A 24,155-nucleotide genomic window follows, 5' to 3' on the forward strand; every position below is an offset into this window, starting at 1 on the left:
GGGTGCGTGGATCGCACTGCTGGCAGAGGTTGTGGGGGCAGAAGCATTAGGGACATTTAAGAGACTCTTAGATAGACACGTGAATGATAGAGAAATGGAGGGCTATGTGGGAGGGAAGGGTACGATCGATATTAGAGCAGGATAAAATGTCAGCACAACATCGTGGACTGAAGGGCCTGTACTGTGCTGTAATGTTCTATATTCTAAAGACATACGGGTAGGTTAAAATAGGTTTAAATTGGGCGGCGCGGACTTGTTGGGCCGGAAGGGCCTGTTACTGTGCTGTATAAATTTTTTTTTAAGTTTCACTGTCTACCTTGTTATGACCTTGCATCTTACTGTCTGCCTGCATTGCACTTTCTCTGTAGCTGCTACATTTTATTCTGCATTCTGTTATTGTTTTCCCTTGTACTACCTCAATGCACTGTGTAATGAATTGATCTGTATGGACGGTATGCAAGACAAGTTTTTCACTGTACCTCAGTACATGTGACAATAATAAACAAATTCCAATTCCTGTAAATGCCAACTGATGCTATGTCAGTTTAATCTGCAACTGGTAGATGCTTGTGAACCAAAGATTTATAGGGATATTGAGTAAAGGCCCTCGTGGAACTCGCTCACACATTAATCATGATCTCCTGAAGGATGAAGCAGGACTGAGGGACAAGGTGCTGTCCTGTCGCACCACACCCTGTTCACTGTGACCACTCTGCTCTTTGGCCTGAACCCCATCCAGCACATTTAAGCCCTATTTCTTCACAACTCCTGGTTCCTCCTTATCCCCACCAGCCCTACAAGATTTCTGTTCTCCTTCACTTCTGCTTTCTTGTTCACCCCCGTTTTCAATCACCAACTATGCACATAACTGCCAATATTGTAAAGTCTGGAATTCCTTCCCTGAACATTTTCTCCACCTCGAACGTGTATTTTTTTTTTGGCAAAACCTTTGATCACCTGCTGCAATATCTTCAGATGTGGCTCGGCATCTAATTTTGTCTGAACACACTCCTTGAACGGACCTCTTTTATGCTAAAAGGTGAACTCTTGATCTCCAAATTTACCTTGTCGTGGCCCTTGCACTTTATTTGTCTGCCTGCACTTTCTCTGTAACTGTAACATTATATTCTGCATTCATTTTTTTCCCTTTTTACTACCTCGATAAACTTTCGTTTGGAATGATCTGTCTGGATAGCATGCAAACAAAAACTTTTTACTGTATCTCAGTACCTGTGACAACAATAAACCAATTCTATTTCCAATATCTGTGCAGGTGTAGCCTGTGTACCACTGTACGTAGGTGTTTACATGTACTGTGTCTGTCCGCACACATATAGACGTTAATGTATATACAGGAGTGTACATGTTTGCATGTGTAGGTGTGTGTGTAAGTACAAAGTGCACGTGTATGTGCACGCATGTAGACGTAGGAGTGTATGAGTGTGTCCATGCATACATAGATGATTGCGTGTGTGGTGTGCATTTGCATGCATCTATGTTTGCGTGTGCATCTGTATACATCCATGTTCACGTGTGTGTCTGTGTGCATCTGTATGCAACTATGTTCATGTGTGTGGGTGTAAAGTGCCTTTATACTAGAGGATTTGATGCATCAAGATAAGCAAATTGCAAAGCTAGTAACCAAAATACATGGCTAAAGAGCAAAAAAAATCCCACAAACCATCCACTGCTATCCCTTGACTGCGATCCCCCCACCTGACCCCCAATTAAAAATTCTTCAAAGCACGAATGTCGATATTTTGTAATCTGTTGCATCCAATTAAACTTTTCTTTCATCTGCCACATTACGATGAGGAACCAGCCATTACATCACACTGTCTGGGATTTTAATTCTCATTCCGAATGAAAGAAACCACAACAGTTCCCTTTCAAAGCCGAGTATCTAATGATGAAAATATTGTGTGCGGGGCAGACATCACCCTTTCATTCCAGCAACTCCGCAGTGATTAAGCGCCGGCCATTTAGAAAATTCTATAGCCGGGGAATCGTTCTCAGAAAACCGCGCTGGGCCGTAATTAAATTAAAACATGGGAGGGGAGCTCCCAGTGCCGCCAATCCCACTGAAACCTACGGCCAGCTGCCAAGCTGTCACAGGTAATTTTGCAGCAGACACAAGTGACAAGAGTGAACAAGAAGAGGGGATAAAAAGAAGCTCACTTCAAAGGCGAGTGACTCATTAGTCGGTCCGGCCGAGTACAAGCTCTCTGGTTTGTTAAACGAACGTTGGTAGTCAAACTCAGCTCCGCCGAAGACGAACTTCCCTGGCCAGTCAACGGTCCAATCTCCGGTCAGGTGGTATTTACCCGTCAGATCGCGCACGGCCAGGTAACTGGTGGAGATCTCCAGCTCACGCACGTGAATGTTGCGTGCCCCGGCTGGGACAGTGACAGCAGCATAGTACTCTTCAAAACAAAGGCAGAAGAAGGGGTGTAACTGTGAGGAAAGCGAGAACATTCGTCCCAAGGAATCACTGAAAATATCTGACAAAGGAGGCCTCTAGGCAAAGAGTTATCCAACCAAATCCCACCTTTCAGCCTTCCTGCAAGTCTGTGCTTTTTCAAGCACTCAAAGTTCAGGTTAAATGCAGTGAAGGCTTTGGACTGCGAGTTTAAGACTCCCTGCACTCTCTGGGTGAAAACCTCTTCTTCATTTCCCCTTTAATCCTTCTATTGACTACTTTAAAACCATGTGCACTGTGCTTTGACCCATCTGCTAAGGGAAATAGGTTCTTCCTATTAACTCTATCCAGGCACCTCATAATTTTATAGATTGGAATCATAGAGTTGTATAGCACAGAAATGGGCCCTTGTATCCCACATCATCCATACCAACCATGATACCTATCTACGTCAATCTAATTTGCCCACATTAGACCCATTTCCCTCGATGCCTTTCCTGTTCAAATGCCTTTTAAACATTCTAATAATATCTGCCTCTACCACTTCCTCTGGCAGCTCGTTCCACTTAACCACCACTGTCTGTGTGAAAATCTCACCCCTTAGACCTCCTTTAAATTTCTCCCTTGTCACCTTAAACCTGTTCGCTCTAGTTCTAGACTCCCCTATCCTGGGAAAGATATTGTGATTATCTAGATCATAGAACAGTACAGCACAGTACAAGTCCTTCGGCCCACGATGTTGTGCTGACATTTTATCCTGCTCTAAGATCTATCTAACCCTTCCCTCCCATTTCTCTATCATTCATGTGGTTATCTAAGAGTCTCTTAAATGTCCCTAATGTATCTGCCCCCACAACCTCTGCCGGCAGTGCGTTCCACACACCTACCACTCTCTGTGTAAAAAAACTACCCCTGACATCCCCCTTATACCTTCCTCCAATCACCTTAAAATTATGTCCCCTCATGTTAGCCATAGTCGCCCTGGAAAAGTCTCTGACTGTCCACTCGATCTATGCCTCTTATCATATTGTACTCCTCTATCAAGTCACCTCTCATCCTTCTCCTCTCCAAAAAAAGCCCTAACTCACTCAACCTATCCTCATAAGGCATTATCTATACTATCTCTGCCCCTCGTAATTATATAAACGTCCATAAGGTCACCTCTCAGCCTCCTACATTCCAGTGAGAATAATCCTAGCCTATCCAATCCCCCCTTATAACTTCAGTCCTCTATTCCAGGCAACATTCTGGTGAAACTCTTCTGCACTCATTGCTACCACATCCCTCCTGTAGTGTGGAACTGCACACAATACTCTCGGTGCAGTCTAACCGATATTTTGTACAACTGCAATGTGACATCCAACTGTGATACTCAATGCCTCAGCCTATGAAGGCAAGCATACCAAATTCCTTTTTCACTACACTATCCACCCATGACACCATTTTCAGGGAGCTGTGGACCTGTACTCCAAAGTCCCTCCATACATCAATGCTACCGATATCCTTGCCATTGATATGTCCTATGAGAATCTGACTAGTTATATAACTCAATTATGTCTTCCTCAACCTCCTCTGTTCCAAATAAAACAATCCTGGTTTGTCCAATCTTTCCACACAGCTACAATTTTCAATCTAATCAATGTCTTCATCACCCTCCCTTGCACCTTCTCCAGTGAAATCACATCTTTCCTGCAACAAAGACAGAAAAATGCTGGAAACACTCAGGCAGAAAAGAGAAACAGGGGTAATGTTTCAGGTTAGATGATCTCACACTGGTATTAGCCCTGAAGTATTAACGCTCTGGTCTTTCCACAAAAGCCTGACCTACTGAGTATTCCTAGCATTTTCTGTCTTTGTTTCAGATTTTCAGCATCTGCAGTTTATCTGATTTTCACATCTTTCCTATAATGCGGTGACCAGAGCAGCATTCAGTAATCAAGCTGTGGTCCATGTTCATTGCAGTTTTAGTGCAGCCTCCCTGTTTTTATATCCCGTGCATCAGCTAATAAGGGCGATAGAGTGGCACAGTTAATAGAGCTGCTACCTCACAGTGCCAGAGATCTAACTTCAATCCTGACCCTGGGTGCTGTCTGTGTGGAGTTTGCATGTTCTCCATTTGACTGTGTGGTTTCCTTTGGATGCTCCATTTTCCTCCCACATCCCAAAGATGTGTGGGTTTGCAGATTAATTGGCCAACTGTAAAGTGTCCCAAGTGTGCAGGTTAATGGTAGAATGTGACAGAGTTGATGAGAATGTGGGAAAAATTTTAAAATGGTTTTGCTGTAAGTGGGTGATTGATGATAATGGGCTGAAAGGCCTGTTTCTGTGCTGTATGACTCTATGATTCTAATAAAAGCATCCCACTTACGGGACACTTATAGAGTCACACAGCACGGAAACTGGTCAATGCTGACCAAGATTCCCATCTAAGCTAGTCCCATTTGCCCGCGTTTGGCCCATACATTTAACAAACACAATACTGGAATTAAAAACAAAAGGGGCAACTTTAGGAAGAACTTTATTGCACTTTAGTTGAACCTTGTATGGAATGCTGCATTCAGCGCAGGCACTGTATTACAGGACCAATATACTGGCAGATTAAACAGAAGGATATCTGAGCTAAATGGGTTGACTTGTAACAGTTTTACTTAAAATAGGTGTGGATGCCCTTGGGATAAACTGCAGTCCAACCGAGGTGTTTGGAGCAAAATGAAGAGTTTTATGGGCTGGTAAATGAAAAACTATTTCCTCTAATTGCAGAACAAACAGCCAAGTTGGAGCCAGGCCATCCAGGGATGATGTCAGGAAGCATCTCTTCAGACGTAGGGCACTGATGCGTTGGAACTCTCTAACCCTTTGAAAGCTGACTCTTGGTCCCACATGTCCAGATTCAGTCCGATCAGACTTAAACACTATCAATTCAGCAGGAATTTTTGATCAGAAACAAACTCTCCTCCCTTTTGGTTTCCTTTTCATAATTATTTTAGATTTAATCATTCATCAACATCCTCAATGTCTGTTCTCTGTGTTGTGATTCAGGGGCACAGAATCCAACCAATAATACCAAACATACCTACACTTTCTTTTATAGATTTTAATATTATTTTACCTTGCGTTCAAGACCCAAGTGAGGCAACAAATGCCTGATATAAGACTGAGTGGCTGACAACACTGGGATTTGGAAATAATCTCACAGTTCTTCACTCCTGGCATCTCAGCCTCTTTTTGATTGATAGTGTGGCTTATGGTTAATTCAGGATGATCCTGGGATTCTGAAGATCAAATTATGACAAAGTGCACAAACTTGATGTGCATTTCCAATCTAATGAGAAAATTAGGGCAATATCCAAGATGGGGGCAGGATTCTGCAGTTTAGATATCTCCTCTGGCAGGGAGATCAAAAGCAAAGGGGCACGATTTTAAAATCAGAGTTAAATCATTTAGGACGAGCATCAGGAAAGACCCTTCTTATGCCAAGGGTGGTAACAATCTGGAATATTCTCTGCCAAAATCTTTCAAAACTTTTTATTTATTCACAGGATGTAGCTTTACTGACAAGGACAACAGCTATCATCCATCCCTGATAATTCAAGACCATGACTGAGATCACGCACTTAGGTGAATCTCAGCCAGTGCAGATAAGGATGGTAGACTTCTTTCCATGAAGGACATTAGATGGGCTCTCATGACAGTTCAGTTGTTTCCTGGCCATCATTAGTGGTTCTTTATTCCAAATTTATTTTGAATACAGATTCATCAGGACTCCTTAGATGAAACCCACGACCTCTACCAGCAAGAAGGACAGGGAAGCAAAAATATGGGAACACCACCTCCTGGAAGCTGACCTCCAAGCCGTGCGCCATCCTGACTTGGAAATACATCGCCGTTCCTTCACCGTTACTGGGTCAAAATCCCGGAACTCCCTCCCGAACACTAGCGTGGGTGTACCCACACCTCAAGGACTGCAGCGGTTCAAGAAGGCAGCTCACTACCACCTTCTCAAGGGCAACTAGGGATAGGCAATCAAACGCTGGCTCAACCTGTGAAGTCTACATCCCTTGAATGGATATATATTAAAAAAAAATTCAAATGTATATTTCCCATTTTCTCAGGTCTCCTGATCAATACTCCAGGCCTCTGCCTACTTGGCCTGTAACTTAACCACTTAGCCACTACACCAGTGATCAATATCATGTTGGGGATATCCAGGGATAAGAGGCCTAGGCAGGTAAATGAAGCTGAAGTCACGATCTAAGCAAGTGGAGGAGCAGACTTGAGGGACTGAATGACCCACACCAGATCTACTCAAATATGCCCCCACTGAGGTTCTGGCCTAGTATCTCCCCACAAGATTGTCTACATACATCGTTTGAAAATACAGAAAGAAGAACCTCGAGGATCAAATGATAATTACCTGTAGTTATTAAAACTATTTGGTATGTAAGTGTTGTGTGCTTAAGAAAATCGAAGTTCTGTCAAAACTTTTTTTAATGGGTTAGTCTGTGCTCAAGGAAAGGATGAGAAAAGGCCTAATCACCCATCAACTTTGTCTCATATTGCACTTGACATGCAATAGCAGTCTACTCTCTCCTACAGTCATGTACTCCTGTAGGAACATCAAGAACATCAATTGCTCCATATCCTTCATTCTCTGACCAATCAAAAATCGATCAGACCCCACCCTGAAAGTTCCAATTCACCCCAACACCTGCATCCTTCCGTAAAATAACTTCATGGAAAGAAGATTACAGAAGGGAAAAGAAGAGGAATGGGGCTAGCAGCATTGCTCTGAATGGCCAAATAGCCTCCTTCTGTACCATGGTTCCATGTCTTGTTTTAGAGGATCCAGATTTCCACCACTCTTTGTGTGACCCCTTCACCCCCGAATGGCCTGACTCCAAACCGCACTTCTTGTTCCAGATTTATCCACAAGAGCAATCAAATTCCCTGGATCACAAGGAGAGATGTGTCTAATTCTGACTAAGTGGAGCTGACAAAGTATCTTTGAAACTGTAAGGAACCATGAGCATAATGTGGCCGTATTAAGCTAAGCTTGCCCCCAGTGATTTGCGTCTTTCGAGATTCACGTTCAAAGGAACAGCTGCCGAGAAATTCATCCCGGCTCAGTTGTAAATAGTCGTACGGTGGTGACTGTTCCAATCTGCTCTTCCAATGCTTGGTCCCATTAAAGCCAGTGCAATCATATTTCGGAAATGGAGTAAAACACCAGCTACTACACATAGAGAGTCACAGAGACCTGCTGTCCACTGACTCTGCACTGATCATCAAGCACCCACTTTTACTAATTCTGCACTAATCCCATTTTATTCTCCCTGCATTCCCAACGGTCCAGATGAAGGGTCTCAGCCCAAAAAGTCAATTGTCCAGTTCCCGCCACAGATTCTCCCTGATCCGCTGAGTTCCTCCAGCAGTTTGTTTATTTGTTCCCATCGGCTCTCCCAGTTTCTAACACTCACCTATGCACTAGGAGCAATTTACAGCGGGCAATTAACCTACCAACCCATATGCCTTTGGGATGTGGGAGGAAACCCACATAGTCACAGGGAGAACATGCAAACTCCACACAGACAGGGCCAGAGGTCAGGATTGAACCTGGGCAACTGGAGCTGTGGGGCAGCTGGGTCTCATGTACAAACCAGTGATAAGTTCCTCAGCACTGAAGCCCTGTCAGAATCTATCTTAGAATTTGTAATCTTCCTTTGAACTTGTGAGATTCTATTGGGCATGGAATGGATTTCTAAACTCAAGCAAATCTGCCACAAGAATTTAAGCAATACTTTCCAACAGACATTACTATATGAATGTGTTACTCACTCCTCCAGAGATGACTGTTTCAGATACTTACCGTTTGCCCGGTGCTGCTGAAGATACTGTCCTTGAAAGAATTTGCAAGTTGAATTATCTCCATTGCACACTCCACAAGCATCCATGGCAGCCTTTGACCCCAGAACACGGTCACATCCCACTGCCTGGAGGAACATTTCACCAATTAAGGTTAGAATAGCTACCTTAGCACAGATTGAGAATTGCACCTCAGGCCTTTCCGTTCTGTTTGGCCCCAGCTAATCACTGCCCTAACCAGCTCCACCCCCGATCATTTACAAGATCCGTGTGTACGTCAACAAGCGATGGTGACTGCAGGCAGTCAAACCTATTCTGGGCTGCTTGAAATGTTTCTCAGGGAGGAGAGAGGGACGGCAGCAGCCGAGAAAGACTACCTGGTTGACTGTTCTCCTGTGCAGACAGTATTTAGTTATTTCTCTGCTCACAGATCCTGAAACTAGATCTGAAAAACCTCAGTGAGGGTGAACATGTTCAACCAGAATTTATTGAGGCATCCACCTTCTGTCTCATATATTACTTTCTTCAAAATATATTCTCTTTGTGACAGTTAATAGTTGCAACCCTGTGGAACTCTGGAGTATAAGAGTAGGGAAGTCTTGCAATAACTGTACAGCGTGCAGGTGAAAGCACATCTGGTGTGTTGGATGCAGTTTGTCTCTTTACCTAAGGAGTGAAATTGGTAAATTGGTTTATTAGTGTCACATGTATCGAGGTACAGTGGAAAAACTTTGTTTTGCATGCCGTTTGTACAGATCATTTCAACACATCAGTACATTGAGGCAGTACAAGGGAAAAGCAATAACAGAATGTAGAATAAAGTGTTACAGTTACAGAAAAAGTGCAGTGCAGGCAGACAATAAGGTGCAAGGCCATGACAAGGTAGATTGTGAGGTCAAGAGTCCATCTTATAGCACTAGGGGACCGTTCAATAGTCTTATAACAGTGGGACAGAAGTTGTCCTTGAGCCTGGTGGTACGTGCTTTCAGGCTTTTGTACCTCCTGCCCAATTGGGGGGGGGGGGGGGGGGGGGGGGGGGGGGTGGGGGGGGGGGGGGGGGGGGGGGGGGGGGGGGGGGGGGGTGGAGAGAGAATGTCCAGGGTGGGTGGGGTCTTTGATTATGTTGGCTGCTTTACTGAGGCAGTGAGAAGTATAACCAGAGTCCATGGAGGGGAGGCTAGTTTTTGTGATGCGCTGAGCTGTGTCCACAACTCTCTGCAGTCTCTTGTAGTCTCAGGCCAAGCAGTTGCCGTACCAAGCTGTGATGCATCCAGGTAGGATGGTTTCTATAGTGCATCTATAAAAATTGGTGAGGGTCAACGGGGACAACAAATTTCTTTAGCCTCCTGAGGAAGATGTACTTGCATTGGAGGTTATTCAGAGGAGTCACTCAGTTGATTTCAAAATGAAGGAATTATCCTCAAACGGTTGAATAAGTCGGGTGTGTCGTAGGTAATGTTTAGAATAATGAACGGTGACCTTTTTAGATTTGTAAGATTTCTAAGGAGTCTTGAAAGAAAAGATGCTGATCCATCGGAAATCGTGAAATAGGGAGCATAGTTTCAGAATAAAGGGTCACCCATTTCAAATACAGATGAGGATGAATTTCTTCTTGCAGGGGATTGTAAATTTTGGGATTTCCAGAGAACTGTGGAGGTAAAGTTATCGATTGATACACAGATCTTTGAAGAATTAAGGGGAGCAGGTAGGAAAGTGAAGCTGAGGGGAGGATGCAATCAGCCATGACCTTACTGAATGGAGGACAACAGGGTCAGGTCTTTTGGTTCGCTGCTGCTCTTGTTTCTTATACCCTTAAATTTGGAGGTCCTACATTTAAATTCTTCAAATTGATTGTAAGGTACAGTCAAGATTTCCCAAGGATTTAATCTGAACCGAAGTCACTTGTTGATTAACAAAATGAGTTGGGTTTGATTTATCTACCAACTGTTGTAAACTGAAGCAGACTATAACTGGCACAACCTTAATCACGGGATTTCAACAACACTGTGACCACTCTGATCGCTCTGCACTAAAATAGACTTTATTTTTGTTCTATTTGTGTTCCTTCTGGTAAAAATTGTTTAATTTATGTTTTTCTTGTGAATGCTGCTTATCTGATCCTATGTACCTGTGATGCTGCTGCAAGTAAGCTTTTCATTGCATGTACTTGTGCATGTGACAATAAACTCGACTTTGACTTTGAAAATGATGAGGAGCTAAACCAGAGAAAAAGAGGGAATAGTGATCAAAATAGAATCAACTCCTAAAATGCTTGATATACTTAACAATTTGATCAAACAGACTTAAGATTTCAGGTTAATGACCTTTCATTAGAAATTGGGATAGGATGAGATAAGCGAGTTTTAAGGTGCAGAGAAACGATGGGTGGAAACAAAAGGGAAGGTGTGCAATAGGATCGAAGGTGGGAGAGCTTAAAAGCAAAATGGGAGGGATAACGTGGTGAAAGAAGGTAAAAATTGGGAACGATGTCTCAGCCAGGAAGAAGTGTAAATGCAGAATAATTAACTGAAATTACCAGAGGAATGTAGAATAAATACTAGAAATCATAATGTGCTGGGATAGCTGATTATCTGAAATTGCTGTACTCAATGTTGAGCCCAGAGGCTTGTTAGAAGAAGAGGTACTGTTCCTCATGCTTATTTTGCTGGAACAATGCAGGAGGTTGAAGGCAGAGAAGTCAGACTGGGAGTGGGACTATATTCAGTGAAGCATAGGAGAATGAGGGGTGATATTATAGAGGTGTAGAAAATCATAAGGGGCATAGATAGGGTGAATGCACACAGTCTTTTTCCCAGGGTTGGACAATCAAGAACTAGAGGGCATAGGTTTAAGGTGAGAGGGGAGAGATTTAATAGGAACCTGAGGGGCAACTTTTTCACCCAGAGGGTGGTCCGTATCTGGAATGAGCTGCCAGTGGTTGAAGCACGTACATTGACAACATTTAAAAAGACACTTGGACAGGTACATGGATAGGAAAGGTTGAGAAGGATATGAGCCAAATGCGGGCAAAAGGGACCAAGTTAGATGGAAATCTTAGTCTACACGGACCAGTTGAGCTGAAGGGCTGTTTCTGTTCTGTTATGACTCTAAATTAAAACGACAGGCAGCTGCAAGATCAGAGCTGCTCTTGCAGATTGAAAAGAGGAGTTCTACAAAGCTGCGACCCCATTTAGCTTTAGCCTAACCGCAACAGGAAGCACTCAGTCCCTCACCTCACAAATGCCATCAATGCAGACATCAAATCTGTTCTCGACACAACGGGTCCCGTCCTTCACTTTGTTGGACATAGCAAAGAAGAAGTCAAAATCTTCGGCAATGCAGTACAACTTGCAAACATCTTCATCTGCAGGTACAAAATTATGGAATCATGTCACTTAAAACCACACCATAGGATAATCGACAGAGGCCATTATTATATAGCCATCAACCACCCATTTGTACCAGCCTTTACGTGCTCCAGATTCTATCAGATGGTGACAGGAAGAGACACAAGGCAGACACACTAGTCCACAGGATAATCCTGCAGGCAGTTCTGATAAGACCTGTTTAAACAGCAATAAACAATGGTTAGATCCCATCAGTGAAGGTCTTCCAGCAATGGAATCCTAGGACTGACTGAGAACAGATACTTCAGAGCCGTGAAGAAACTCCACATGGCTTCACTCAGTGAATGTGCCAATTCCTCTTGGACCTGAAAGTAACATAATATCACACACCAGCAGGCCATTCGGCCCAAGAGGTTCACGCTAGTTCTCATCCTTCACAAACACTTCCTCACACCCTTCTTCATCCAATTACATCTTATGATATTTTTGTTAGTCACATGTACATCGAGACTCACAGTGAACTGCATCTTTTGCGTGGAGTGTTCTGGGGGCAGCCCGCAAGTGTTGCCAAGCTTCTGTCACCAACATAGCATGCCCACAACTTCCTAACCCGTATGTCTTTGGAATGTGGGAGGAAACTGGACCACCCGGAGGAAACCCATGCAGACACGGGGAGAACATACAAACTCCTTACGGACAGTGGCCAGAATTGAACCCAGGTCACTGGCACTGTAAAGCGTTATCCTAACCGCTACACTACCATGCCTGCCCCTTCCTCGTAAATAGATAGATGATGTTCGCCTCAGCTACTCCTTAAGGTAGCAAGTTCCTCATCTCTCCCCTCTCTCTTTCTCCTGAATCCCATATTTTTGCTCATTAATGACCAACTGATCATTTTATATTTATTCCGCCTGATTTCACTCTCCCAAGTTGATTAAAACTTGGGAGAATCCCTTTTGCCTAGCTGTTCTCAAATAAGGCTTCCTGGAAACAGTATGTGTGGGCTTCACTGTGAAGCTACTTCTGGTTGAATTGCCCTCAGACTCACAATGTCACTGGGCAAAAATAAAGTAGGAGATCTAGTGTCCAGAAAACTGTAACCTGGCAAAGATCGGCTGGTCACCTAGACCATAAGATGTAGGAGCAGAATTAGGCCATTCAGCCCATCGAGTCCATTCTGCCATTCAATCATGGCTGACTTTTTTCAACCCCATTCTCCCACCTTCTTCTGGTAATCCTTAACCCCCCTTACCAATCAAGAACCTATCAATCTCTGCCTTAAATATACCCAACTTGGCCTCCACAGCCCTCTGTGGCAACAAATTCCACAGATTAACCACCCGCTGGCTGAAGAAATTCCTCCTCATCTCAGTTTTAAAGGGACATCTCTCAGATCCTAGAATCTCCTACTGAGACATTCTCTCCACATCCACTCTATCCAGGCCTTTCAGTATTTGGTAGGTTTCAATGAAATCCCCCCTCATCCTTCTGAACTCCATCGAGTATAGGCCCAAAATCATCAAATGCTCCTCAAACGTTAAGCCTGTCACTTCTGGAAACATTCTTGTGAATCTCCTCTGGTCCCTCTCTACAGCCTGTCCATCTTTCCATCGATACGGGGCCCAAAATTGCATGCAGTATTCCACATATTGAGGGAGAAGTATAAAAATATGAGAGACTGAGTTGATTAGGCAGGCTAACACAATGTCTGTTTCCATCCATACGACCTGGTTTTCTTTAGAGGTGAACTCACAGGATCAAACCCTGCATTAATCGGCTTCCAATTATAACTTGCCTCTCCCAAGTGACTCTTCTCCTAGCAACACCCCAAATCCTAGCCTGTGACACAAGAGACTGCAGATTTTGGAATCTGGAGCAAATCTCTCCTGGAGAAGCTCAGCAGATCAGCATCTGTTGGGGAGGGAGATGCTGGGGGGCTAATGGATGGTCTTCATATTGGGTCAAGACCTTTCACCTGTCCAGATGCAGGGTTTCGATCCAAAGTGCCAATGGTCCACTTCCCTCCACAGATGCTGCCTGACCTATTGAGTTCCTTCAGCAGTCTGTGTTTTGCCCCGCTCTGTGACGTTCCCAGAGACTCCTGCTGACATCTCAAAGTCCAGTGCTTGGCTTCAACTCACCTCTCACTTCCATGAGATTTGAGGCCTACCCATCCCTCAAGTGCTGACAGCCAATTAAGTACCATTCTGTATAAAGTGTGAAACAAGACAGCCAATTTGCACACAGCAAGCTCCCATAAATAGCAGTGGCCTGACAACCAGAAAATCTGATTTATTGATGATGACTGAAGATGCAAATCTTGGCCAGCTCACTGGGGAAGAACTCACTTTGAAACCACGCCAAACAATCTCAGGCGTCCAACCGAGAATTCAGAACATTAAACCAAATGAGCAAAATAAATCGGATGCAGGGCTATGCAGTTGTAAAGGTTCTTCACAGGGACCCCAATCCCAGGCTGCAACGAAGCAAAGGCCTAGAGGGTGACACCTTTGAGGTCTTTACAACTGAGCTGGGGTTTTCAACGGGATGGACATAAAGAGGATTTTACCAGCTGTGGAGAGTCCAAATCTGGAGGCCAACCTGGATAAATTGAATAAATACCTTTCTACTGCGAGTGGTGTGGGTGGCGCAGTTAGCAGAGCCACTGCCTTGCTATGCCAGGTTCAATCTTGACCTCAGCTGCTGTCTGGCTGGTGTTTGCATGTTGTTCCTGTGACTGCATGGACTTCTTCTGGGCGCTCTACTTTCCTTCCACATTCCAAAGGCAGGGGGTTGGTAAATCAATTGTCCCCTGTAAATTGATCTCAGTGTGTAGGTCCGATCTTGGGAAGTTGATGAGGACGTGGGAGAATAAAAACGGGAATGAATGTAGGATTAGTGTAGATGGGTGGTTGATGGTCAGCATAGACCCGGTGGGCTGAAGGGCCTGTTCCCATGCTGTATCTCTCTAATGACTCCATAGCAAGAAGGTGGAACTTGCTACCGTGAGAAGCAGCTGAGGTTTGATGCACAGAGATTTTTTTAACGTGTATCTCGGTAACATGAAGGAGAAAGAAATGGAATTCGTGATGTTCGGGTGAGACAAGTAGAATGAAAGCAGACCCCTGTACAGTACAGACACCAAATACATGCCACACAGTGGAGTTCTATGCAACGGCTCAAGGTTTGGATCGGGGAGCATTTGAGACACACACACACCTTCCTCCTTAATGCAGCCCCATTAAAATTCTGCAATCAAATATTTACCATCGACCTTTGTAGGGGCTTCCACTTGTAGTACCAGCCCCTGAAGGGCTTGCTGTTGTACTCGGCGCATTGCTGAGCTCGAAACACAACGTTGTTGCCTTGGCAAGCTTGGATGTTGCACATCTGGTAGGTCCTGGTGGAGCCAAGGCAGAACTTGCCACCGTACTGAGGCCTAAAGAATGGAAAGAGGACACTCTGGATGAATGGACCAAGTAATTAAACATCAATGAGCTGAGCACCCACTGTTCTTTATCAACTCTCAACCATACTATCCTCTCCGCCCATTCATCTCTTGATTGGCTCAAGAGATTCCCTTGAGCTGTTAATTATTGAGCATGACTCACGCTTGAACCAAGGCAACAGATTTTTTATGGTTACACAATAATAAAACCCAATCTGGTTGTCCGTCTCGGCTGTGATTAAATGGCTGGTTTTCCTCTCTCAGGCTTGAAGGTTGTGCGTTAACGTCTCACTCATGGGAGGAACATAAATGATGCTCCAATGAAGGCAAAATGTTCAGGAAGTATGAAGAACCTGAAGTAGGGATCAAGGACGTTCAGGCGATTTCTCCCCAGTATTGTGTTCAACATTACTGACTATCTGTCCTCATGTTTGTAGTTGCGGGTTGACTTGTTTGTATCATAAGCACCAAATTCACTGGAAGACCACGTGGGCCAAGTCATGTTGTCCGCACACTTGGCACTAGACTCCCAAAACTGGCACTCTATTCTGAAATCTCTCATGGGAAGAGATAAGCAGACAGATTCGAGGATTGGCACAAAGCCTCCCTGAAGAAATGCAACATGCCCACTGGGAATCTCTGGCCCATGCAGAGTTTGGTACATTGGTCTTAAATTCCTTGCTTTGTACTGAAGGATGTTCTTAAAAAGCATCTGCTCCACCAAAGCCATGGTTAGAACCTAAGGGTGGCACTGTGGTACAGCTGGTAGAGCTGCTCCCTTGCAACCCCAGTTGCCCAGGTTCGATTCCTGACCTCCGCTGCTGTCTTTGTGGAGGCTGCATGTTCTCCCTGTAACCATGAGGGTTTCCCCCTGGGTGCTCCATTTCCCTCCTGCTTCCCAAAGAGCTGCGAGGTTAAAAGACCACCGGAATTCGCCCCTCGAGTGTGGGTGAGTGGTGGAATCTGGAGGGAATTGATGGGAATGTGGAGAGAATAAAATAGGATCGTGTAACTGGGTGCTTGATGACTCAGTAGGCTGAAGGATCTGTTTCAGTGCTGAACGACCCTATGGCAAACTTCACTTTGAAGTGAAGTGTTAAGTGTCACTGTCCCACAGTGAAATTACTTGCTCTGTGTTAAGTGAATGAAGTGGAGGTGGAGAGAGATTGGGGAGGGGTTGTGTGGGGACTGCAGACACCACCATATTGAAGAACATAGAAATATTCCAGTGAGAGATAAAATGTTTCTCTCTGTGACATTCAAGTAAATATTAGAGTGTCAAACACTGGAGTCAATTTGTTATAGAAACCCTTTGAATTTTCTCCTTTACAAAGAAGTATTTCCAAAATATATGACTTATTAAAGCTTCTCTCACACAGCGGCCCACACCCCGGGGCAAATCTTAAATCACTCCCTAAGGTTGACTGAACAGATTTTATTATTAGACGTTTGGCAGCCTTCCAGCTGCACGAATACAGCTGTGCAGGAAGCCAAAGGTTCCCAAATGGACCCAAACACAGAGACTAATCTGCAGTGAAGCTCAGGGGCAAGATTAAATATACTGGCATGCTCCTGGATGGATCCAAAAGATATTGTCAGGCACCCATTTTCGAGTGGAGAAATCATCACTTCCTAATAAATACTTATAACCTACAGTGAGAAAACATGTGCCTTTGTGAAGTGGCTTCAGTGCAAAGCTCCCCAAAGTCACAATACTGCTAGATGTTCTCCAGTTTTAGTTATCTGCAGTAGATTGGTTTGCACAGACTGTGTTAGAAGGAAAGTAATTTACCAAGGGGATACCTACTGCAAAACTTAAATGAAGGAGGATTGACAGAAAGTTTAATGCTTGTTCTCAGTTAGCCAAGATAGCAAGCTGGCTTCTGTTGCTGAGGCACAGCTCTTAGAAGCTGAAGCAGTGAGTGGGGATGGCGGGCTGGGGAGAGGATTAAAATTTATCAGAGCCCTGGATCACTGATAAGAACCAACTTGCATCACTCTAGTACCTTTTTATGTTCCACAGTGCTCTGTAGACCACGAGAATGTCTTTTGAAGCATCATCACTGATGGAATATTAGAAAAGTCTGACAATTATGCAGGGCATGCCCCACAAGCAGCAAGCTAAAAATGACCAGAAATTAAAACAGAAAATGCTGTGGGGAGAACGTTAACGTTTCAGGTTGCTGATCAGATAATGACCAGACCTGTGGCTTAAATAACAACTAGACCTCATTGTTGTAGAATGTTTAGAAAGTTTTCTCTATGTGGCTTTTACCAACTTTTACTTGTTAAAGATTGCAATTAACTGATTATTGTTTCATACAATTTACACAGATACAATTATGTGTGTGTGTCTGTAAGAGTGTCTGTGAGGGTGTTGGGAAAGAATGTGCATGGGAATCTATATGATAGAGTGTATGTGTGAGTGTGTGTGTGTGATGTATATAAGTGGGAGTGTTTGGCCATCTATGCATGTCTGTCTGGGTGGGAGAATGTGCACAAGAGTCTATCACTGAGGGATTTTGTGTGTAGGAGAGTGTGTGAGATAGATCATGAGGGAGAGAATGTGAAAGAGACACAGAGGAATGAGGGTGTGACAGTGAGAGGCTGTGTGTGAGAGTATGCAGCAAACTGTGAATGTGAGAGTGGAAATAAGAAAGACAGTGAGGGGAAAAAAGAATAGATGAAAGGCAGTAGGAAAATATATACTTCCTTTGATGTAATTCTTCCCTGCAATCATGTTAATTAACAATGGGATTTTTTATCAGTTAAATGTACAGGAAACACCTTGGGAACATGTTTGTTCCAGTGTGTACAGTATGACTGAGTGTACTCCATATCCACAGAATGCCGACATTGATACAGAGCAGGCAAGAGAGGAGAACTGAGAAAATGTCAATAGGCAGCATCTGCCTCACTCACTGGTCAGCCATGGATCAGTGGCAGGACACCTGAGTTGGTCATGAAGTCAAGGGTTCCAGTCCCACTCCAGAGACTTGAGCCCATTACCCAGAGTGATATACCACTGCAGAAGTTATGGAATAGTGCAGTGTCAGAGAGCCATCTCTGGTATGAGACTTCAAGCCAAGGTTCACGTCTTTCTTAAGTGGACATGAAAGGTCCCAGGGAATTATTCAAGGTTATCCCATCAATGCCCTGACCAATATTTATCCTGGAAACAAGATCACTGGAACAGATTATCTGGCCATTATTACATCGTTGTTTCCGAGGACTTGCTGTGCACTAATTGGCTGCCGCATTTTCTACATTACAATGACGATGTTTCTAATGTGGATCAATTGACTGGAAAGTGCTTTGGGACATTCCTGAAGTCGTGAAAAGACACCATAGGTCCAATTTCTCTGATTTACATAAAATGCCAAGTATTTTATAAGGTCTGATGGACAATTGCTCAACGAGCAATGGCGGCACAAACTCTGTGAGCAGAAGCTACAGCTGACAATGTTCATTAACCTGCTTGCTTTGCTTGGCAACAGATCAATTTGCACATGCCTTGCTTTGCAGAAAACCTGCTGCGTGAAGATGATTCAGAAACAGCTTAAACCCTTCGCATCTGTACTTTTATGGTTGTGGTTTTAATAAGATTAGATATGCAGAATGCTCCAAGAGTTGCTGGTGTCTGAATGCACTGTAGCAGTCTGTTATCTGGATCATTCCCAGATACAACAGGTCTCATACTTCTTCCTCAGGGGAAAGAAGGGCATAATAGAAATGGTGGGGAAAGGGAGGCAGTGAGACATAAAGGCAAAGAGAGAAATAGACAAAGGGGAATCAGAGGGATGTACAAAGTGAGATAGAATGGGGGTGACAGAGATTTGCAAGGAGATTAAATACTGGCGGGGGGAGAGGGAGAGGGGGGAGAGAGAGAGAGAAGCATTTGGAGAGAGACAGTCAGTGGAGGAGAGGCAGAGAGAAAGGTGCTTACCCACAATTCCATTCATCTGACCAGAGATAAGATGGAGAAAGGGGGAAGGCAGCAAGAAGAGGAGGCACAGCAATAGAGTGAATGATGAGTCAAAGGAATGAGGCAGAGAGGCAGAAACAGAGCAGGAAGAGCAGGGAGATAGAGCAATACAACATGGAAACAGGCCCTTCAGCCCAACTTGTCCATGCCGACCAACCAAGGTGCCCACCTAAGCTAGTCGCACTTGGCCCATACCCCTCAAAATCATTCCGATCCATATTCACCTTTCTTTCTGGCAGAGGCTCAATCCACACTTGGGACCACCTCGTTTTGTCACAAGAGAGCCTAAGCTCAAGAATTAGGAGCATAGATAGGCCGTGTGACCTCTCGAATTTGATCCTCCATTCAGTAAGATCGTGGCTGATCCAATCTTGGCCTCAACGAGTCTTTTCTACCTGTTCCCCATAACCCTCGACTCCCCTGCATCTAAGAATCTATCCTGGCTTTGAACATACTTAATGTCTCATCATCCACACCTCTCTGAGGCAGAGAATTCCAAAACTCTCTGAGAAGAAATTCCTTCCCCCCCCCACCCCCGTCTCCTTTATCCTGAAACCGTGCTCCCTTGCTTTAGATTCCTCCTACCAGAGGAAATGTCTCTGCACCCACTGTGTCAGCCCCTCTCAGAACTTTGTATGTTCCAATACAATCACATGAATGCACACAGTCTTTTTCCCAGCATAGGGGGATCTAGAGGGCATAGGTTGAAGGTGAGAGGGGAGAAATTAAATAGGAACCCGAGGGACAACTTCTTCACCCAGAGAGTGGTCAGTATATGGAATGAGCTGCCAGAGGAAGTGGTTGAGGCAGGTACATTAACAACATTTGAATGGCACTTGGACAGGTACATGGATAAGAAAGGTTTAGAGGAATATGGCCAAACACTGGATAAGGGCATCTTGGTCAGCATGGATGAGTTGGGCTGAAGGGCCTGTTTCCGTGTTGTATTACTCATGACTTATCCAAGTGTCTCTTAACTGGCGTTATTGTACCTGCCTCAACTACCTTCTCTCGCAGCTCGTTCCATATATACACCACCAGATGGTCGGTGATGGAAGGCCTCAGTGAGAAAAAGCAACAGAGATTGATAGAAAGAGATAAGACAGAGAAAGAGAGGTAAACAAAGAAGAAGGTGGGAGTAGAACAAAGGGGGAGAACGAGAGAAAAGTACCAACAAAATCCTGGGAATAATTATTGATCAAAAAATTAACTGGACCAGCCACATTAATTATGTGGCTTCAAGAGAGTGATTCATCTCCTAAGTCCCCAGAGCTTTTCCACCATTTACAAAATCAGTGATGGAATAATTTCACTTTCCTGGATAAGTGCAGTTCTAACAATTCTCAACACCAAGGGAAAATCAACAAAAACCCTGCAGATGCTGGACATCTAGAACAAAAACAGAATATGCTGGAAATACACAGCAGGTCAGACCATATCTGTGGGAAGCGAGACAGAGTTAACATTTCAGGTTCAGACCTTTTGTCAGATGAAAGATCTTTGACCTGAAACGTTCGCTCTGTTTCTCCTCCCACAGATGCAGCCTGACCTGCTGAGTGTTTCCTGCATTTTCTGTTTTTGCTTTGAACTCTCAACACCACCCAGGACAAAGCGGCACTTTGATTGGCATCCACTCCACTGGCACACTCTAAATGCAAGTGGATGCCCTCTCTGGAATGCCCTCTGACAACTCACCAAGCTTCCATCAACAAGAACGGGTTTAAGGTGGGAGGGGAAAGATTTAAAGGGGACCTGAGAAGCAAGTTTTTCGACACAGAGGATGGTGGGTACATGGAACAAACTGCCAGAGGAAGTGGCAGAGGCAGGTATAAGTAAACCTTTAGAAGACATTGAGACAGATGCATGAATAGGGGAGGTTTCGAGGGATATGGGCCAAAAGTAGGTATATGGCTCAGGATGACACTTTGGTCAGCATGGACAAGTTGGGCCAAAGGGTCTGTTTCCACGTTGTATGACTCTATGACACCAAGGAGGACGAGCAGCAGGTGAAAGGGACCAGCACCATCCACAGATTTCCTCCAAGTCATGCACCTTACAGATTTGGGAATATACTGACGTCTCTTCATTGTCTCTGTGTCTAAATCTTGGAAGTCCCTGCTCACTAGCACTGTGGGAGTTCATCCAAATCACTGCAGTGGTCTACCATTATTTTATCTCAGGAAAACAGGGATAGGTAATATATCAAGCACATAAGAAATTCGAGCAAGAGTAGAGCCTTAAGCCTATTCCCCATTCAACAGGTCATGGTTGATCTTTACCTCAACCTTTCCCTGCCCTATTCCCTAATCCCTTCATTTCTCTTGTATTCGTCAGTCTGTTGAACTCTGCAGTTAATCTGGATCTCCACAGATTTCGAATTCAAAAGATTCACCATCCTCTGAGTGTAGAAATTTTTCTTCATTTCAACTCTGAATGACCTGCTCCTTATTTTGAGATAATGACCCCTACCTGTAGACTCTTTGGCCATGGGAAGCATCTCCCTATATCTGCCCTGTCGAGCTTCCACAAAATTTTGTACTTCACTGAGCTCATCCCTCAGTTTTTTAAGCTCTAGAGAACAGAGGCCCAGCCCATTGAATCTCTCCTCATATGACAGACCCACCGTCCCAAGAACTAGTCCAGCGAATCTTCACTGTGCTCCCTCTACAACAAACGAGTACATCGCTTTTTTTAGTTAAGGAGAAATTGTACACTGTGATCTCAGAAAGGTCCTACATAATTGTAGTAAGACATCTTTACTCTTATACTAAAACTCTCCTTCAATAAAGGCTAATGTACCACTTGTTTTCCTAATTGTCTGCTGACCTGCAGCATAGCCCACAGCGACCTCTGTACAATAGCACCCAGGTCCCTTTGAAGACCGGTGGTTCCCATACTCTCACCATTTAAAAAACTATCCCACATTTCTGATTTTTTTTTTCCTACAGAAGTGGACAAAACCACATTTTTTCCACATTACTGAAGAAGGAGGGGTGACCTCATTGAGACATATTAGGGGACATGCCAGGGTAGATGTTGAAATGTTTTCACCAAAGGGAGCATCTCAAATGGCGGGACATTGTTACAAGGGGCCGGTCACTTAAAACAGAGATGCGTAGACATTTCTTCATGCTGAAAGTGCTGAATCTCTGCAGTTTTCTACTTCAGAGCATTGTGGAGACTTGCTCATTAGAGATACCTACGGTGGAGGTAAATACACCTTTGAAAGTTCGTGAAATTAAGGGTTATGGGGAACAGGCACAGGGGAGTTGAGGCCAGTGTAGATCAGCCATGATCAGATTGAATGGTGGGGCAGGCTTGAGGCCTGCTCTTGTTCCTATTTTCTTGTGTCCATGCGCTCCATCTGCCATGTTGTTGATCACTCACTCAACTTGACGACATCCCCTTGACAGTTTTTGATGTGCTCCTTGCCACTCACATTTCCAATTAATGTTCGAATATAGAACAGTACAGCACAGCACAGGAACAGGCCCTTTGGCCCACAATATCCATGCTGAACATGCTGCCAAATTAAACTAAATCTCTTGCCTGTACATAATCCGTATACACCCATTCCCTGAATATTCATGTGTCCAACAGCCTCTTAAATGCCACGATCATATCTGCTTCCACCACTATCCCTGATGGACCATCCCAAAGTCAAAAAGCCAAAAGTCGAGTTTATTGTCATGTGCACAAGTCCACGTGTGCACAGGTGCAATGAAAAACTTACTTGCAGCAGCATCACAGGCACAGAGCATCAGATACACAACATTCACAAGAAAAACTTAGATTACACAAGCACAATTCTAGGCACAATGTTGGATCATCAACAAAGTTAGAAATGTTACACTTCATCCCTTAAGCCAAACCATCAATGTCGGTTGTGAATACCAAGCACCAATTCCTATGGAATCCCACGGGACACAGCCTGGTAACTCGAGGGGAATCCAGTTTTCTACCAGATGAAGATTTCAGCATTTGCAGCAATATCACATTCCATGAATTTTTAAAAGAAGTCGCGAGTCAGAGAAATAAATAGAGAGGCAAAGAGGCAAAAACACACAAAGGGAGATGGTGATAAAGAGAGAGAGGTGAAGAGAGGAACGCGGGGACTTGAAGATCCAGGGGCTGTCATTTAAAACTGAGTTGTGTCGGAATTTTTTGCAGAAGGTGGTGAATCTCTGGAATTCTCTATCCTGGACGATTGTGAGGCCAAATCAAGGGGGTAGTTAGAGAGGAAGTAGATACATTTTTGAAAGATCAGGGAACTGAGGGTTGCGGGGAAGTCAGAGAAAAGGAGATGCAGCCTGGGGCAGAGCAACCATGTTCAGATTGAATGGCGGGACAGGCTCAAGGGGCCGAGTGGCCTACTCCTGCTGCTACTAAGCTGCTAAAAGGTGACTTGATAGAGGTGTACAAGATGATAAGAGGCATAGATCAAGTGGAGAGTCAGAGACTTTTTCCCAGGGTCGCAATGGCTAACACGAGGGGACATAATTTTAAGGTGATTGGAGGAAGGTATAAGGGGGATGTCAGGGGTAAGTTTCTTACACAGAGAGTGGTGGGTGCGTGGAATGCACTGCCTGTAAAGGTTGTGGGGACAGATACATCAGGGACATTTAAGAGACTCTTAGATAGACACATGAATGATAGAAAAATTGGGGGCTATGTGGGAGGGAAGGGTTAGATAGATATTAGAGCAGGATAAAATGTTGGCACAACATTATGGGCTGTACTGTGCTGTAGTGTTCTATGTTCTGTTTTTTGTGTTCTTCTGATTGCAAGGTGTGATACATAGAAAAACAGAGATATTGAGGCTGAGGGAGAGAGAAAGGCAGACGAGAGAGAGAGAGAGAGAGAGATGAAAATAAAAACATTATGGGCTGTACTGTGCTGTAGTGTTCTATGTTCTGTTTTTTGTGTTCTTCTGATTGCAAGGTGTGATACATAGAAAAACAGAGATATTGAGGCTGAGGGAGAGAGAAAGGCAGACGAGAGAGAGAGAGAGAGAGAGAGAGAGAGATGAAAATAAAAAAAACTGCAGGCAGCAGAAATCTGAAATAAAACTAGAAAATGCTGGAAAAACTCAGC

The 24,155-nt window shown here is 44.2% G+C and overlaps 1 protein-coding gene across 1 annotated transcript in view; it reads right to left on the reverse strand.

The window, feature by feature from the left end:
- The window catches only part of adamts18 (ADAM metallopeptidase with thrombospondin type 1 motif, 18), a 242,553-nt gene that overhangs the window by 65,157 nt on the left and 153,241 nt on the right, over positions 1-24,155 (reverse strand). The window contains 5 exon segments of the mRNA XM_052028680.1: positions 2,179-2,423; positions 8,286-8,409; positions 11,515-11,645; positions 14,896-14,910; positions 14,913-15,067. Coding sequence (XP_051884640.1) covers positions 2,179-2,423; positions 8,286-8,409; positions 11,515-11,645; positions 14,896-14,910; positions 14,913-15,067 — 670 coding nt within the window.

Source organism: Pristis pectinata, chromosome 13 (genome assembly GCF_009764475.1).
Source record: "Pristis pectinata isolate sPriPec2 chromosome 13, sPriPec2.1.pri, whole genome shotgun sequence".
NCBI classification, from domain to species: Eukaryota; Metazoa; Chordata; class Chondrichthyes; order Rhinopristiformes; family Pristidae; genus Pristis; species Pristis pectinata.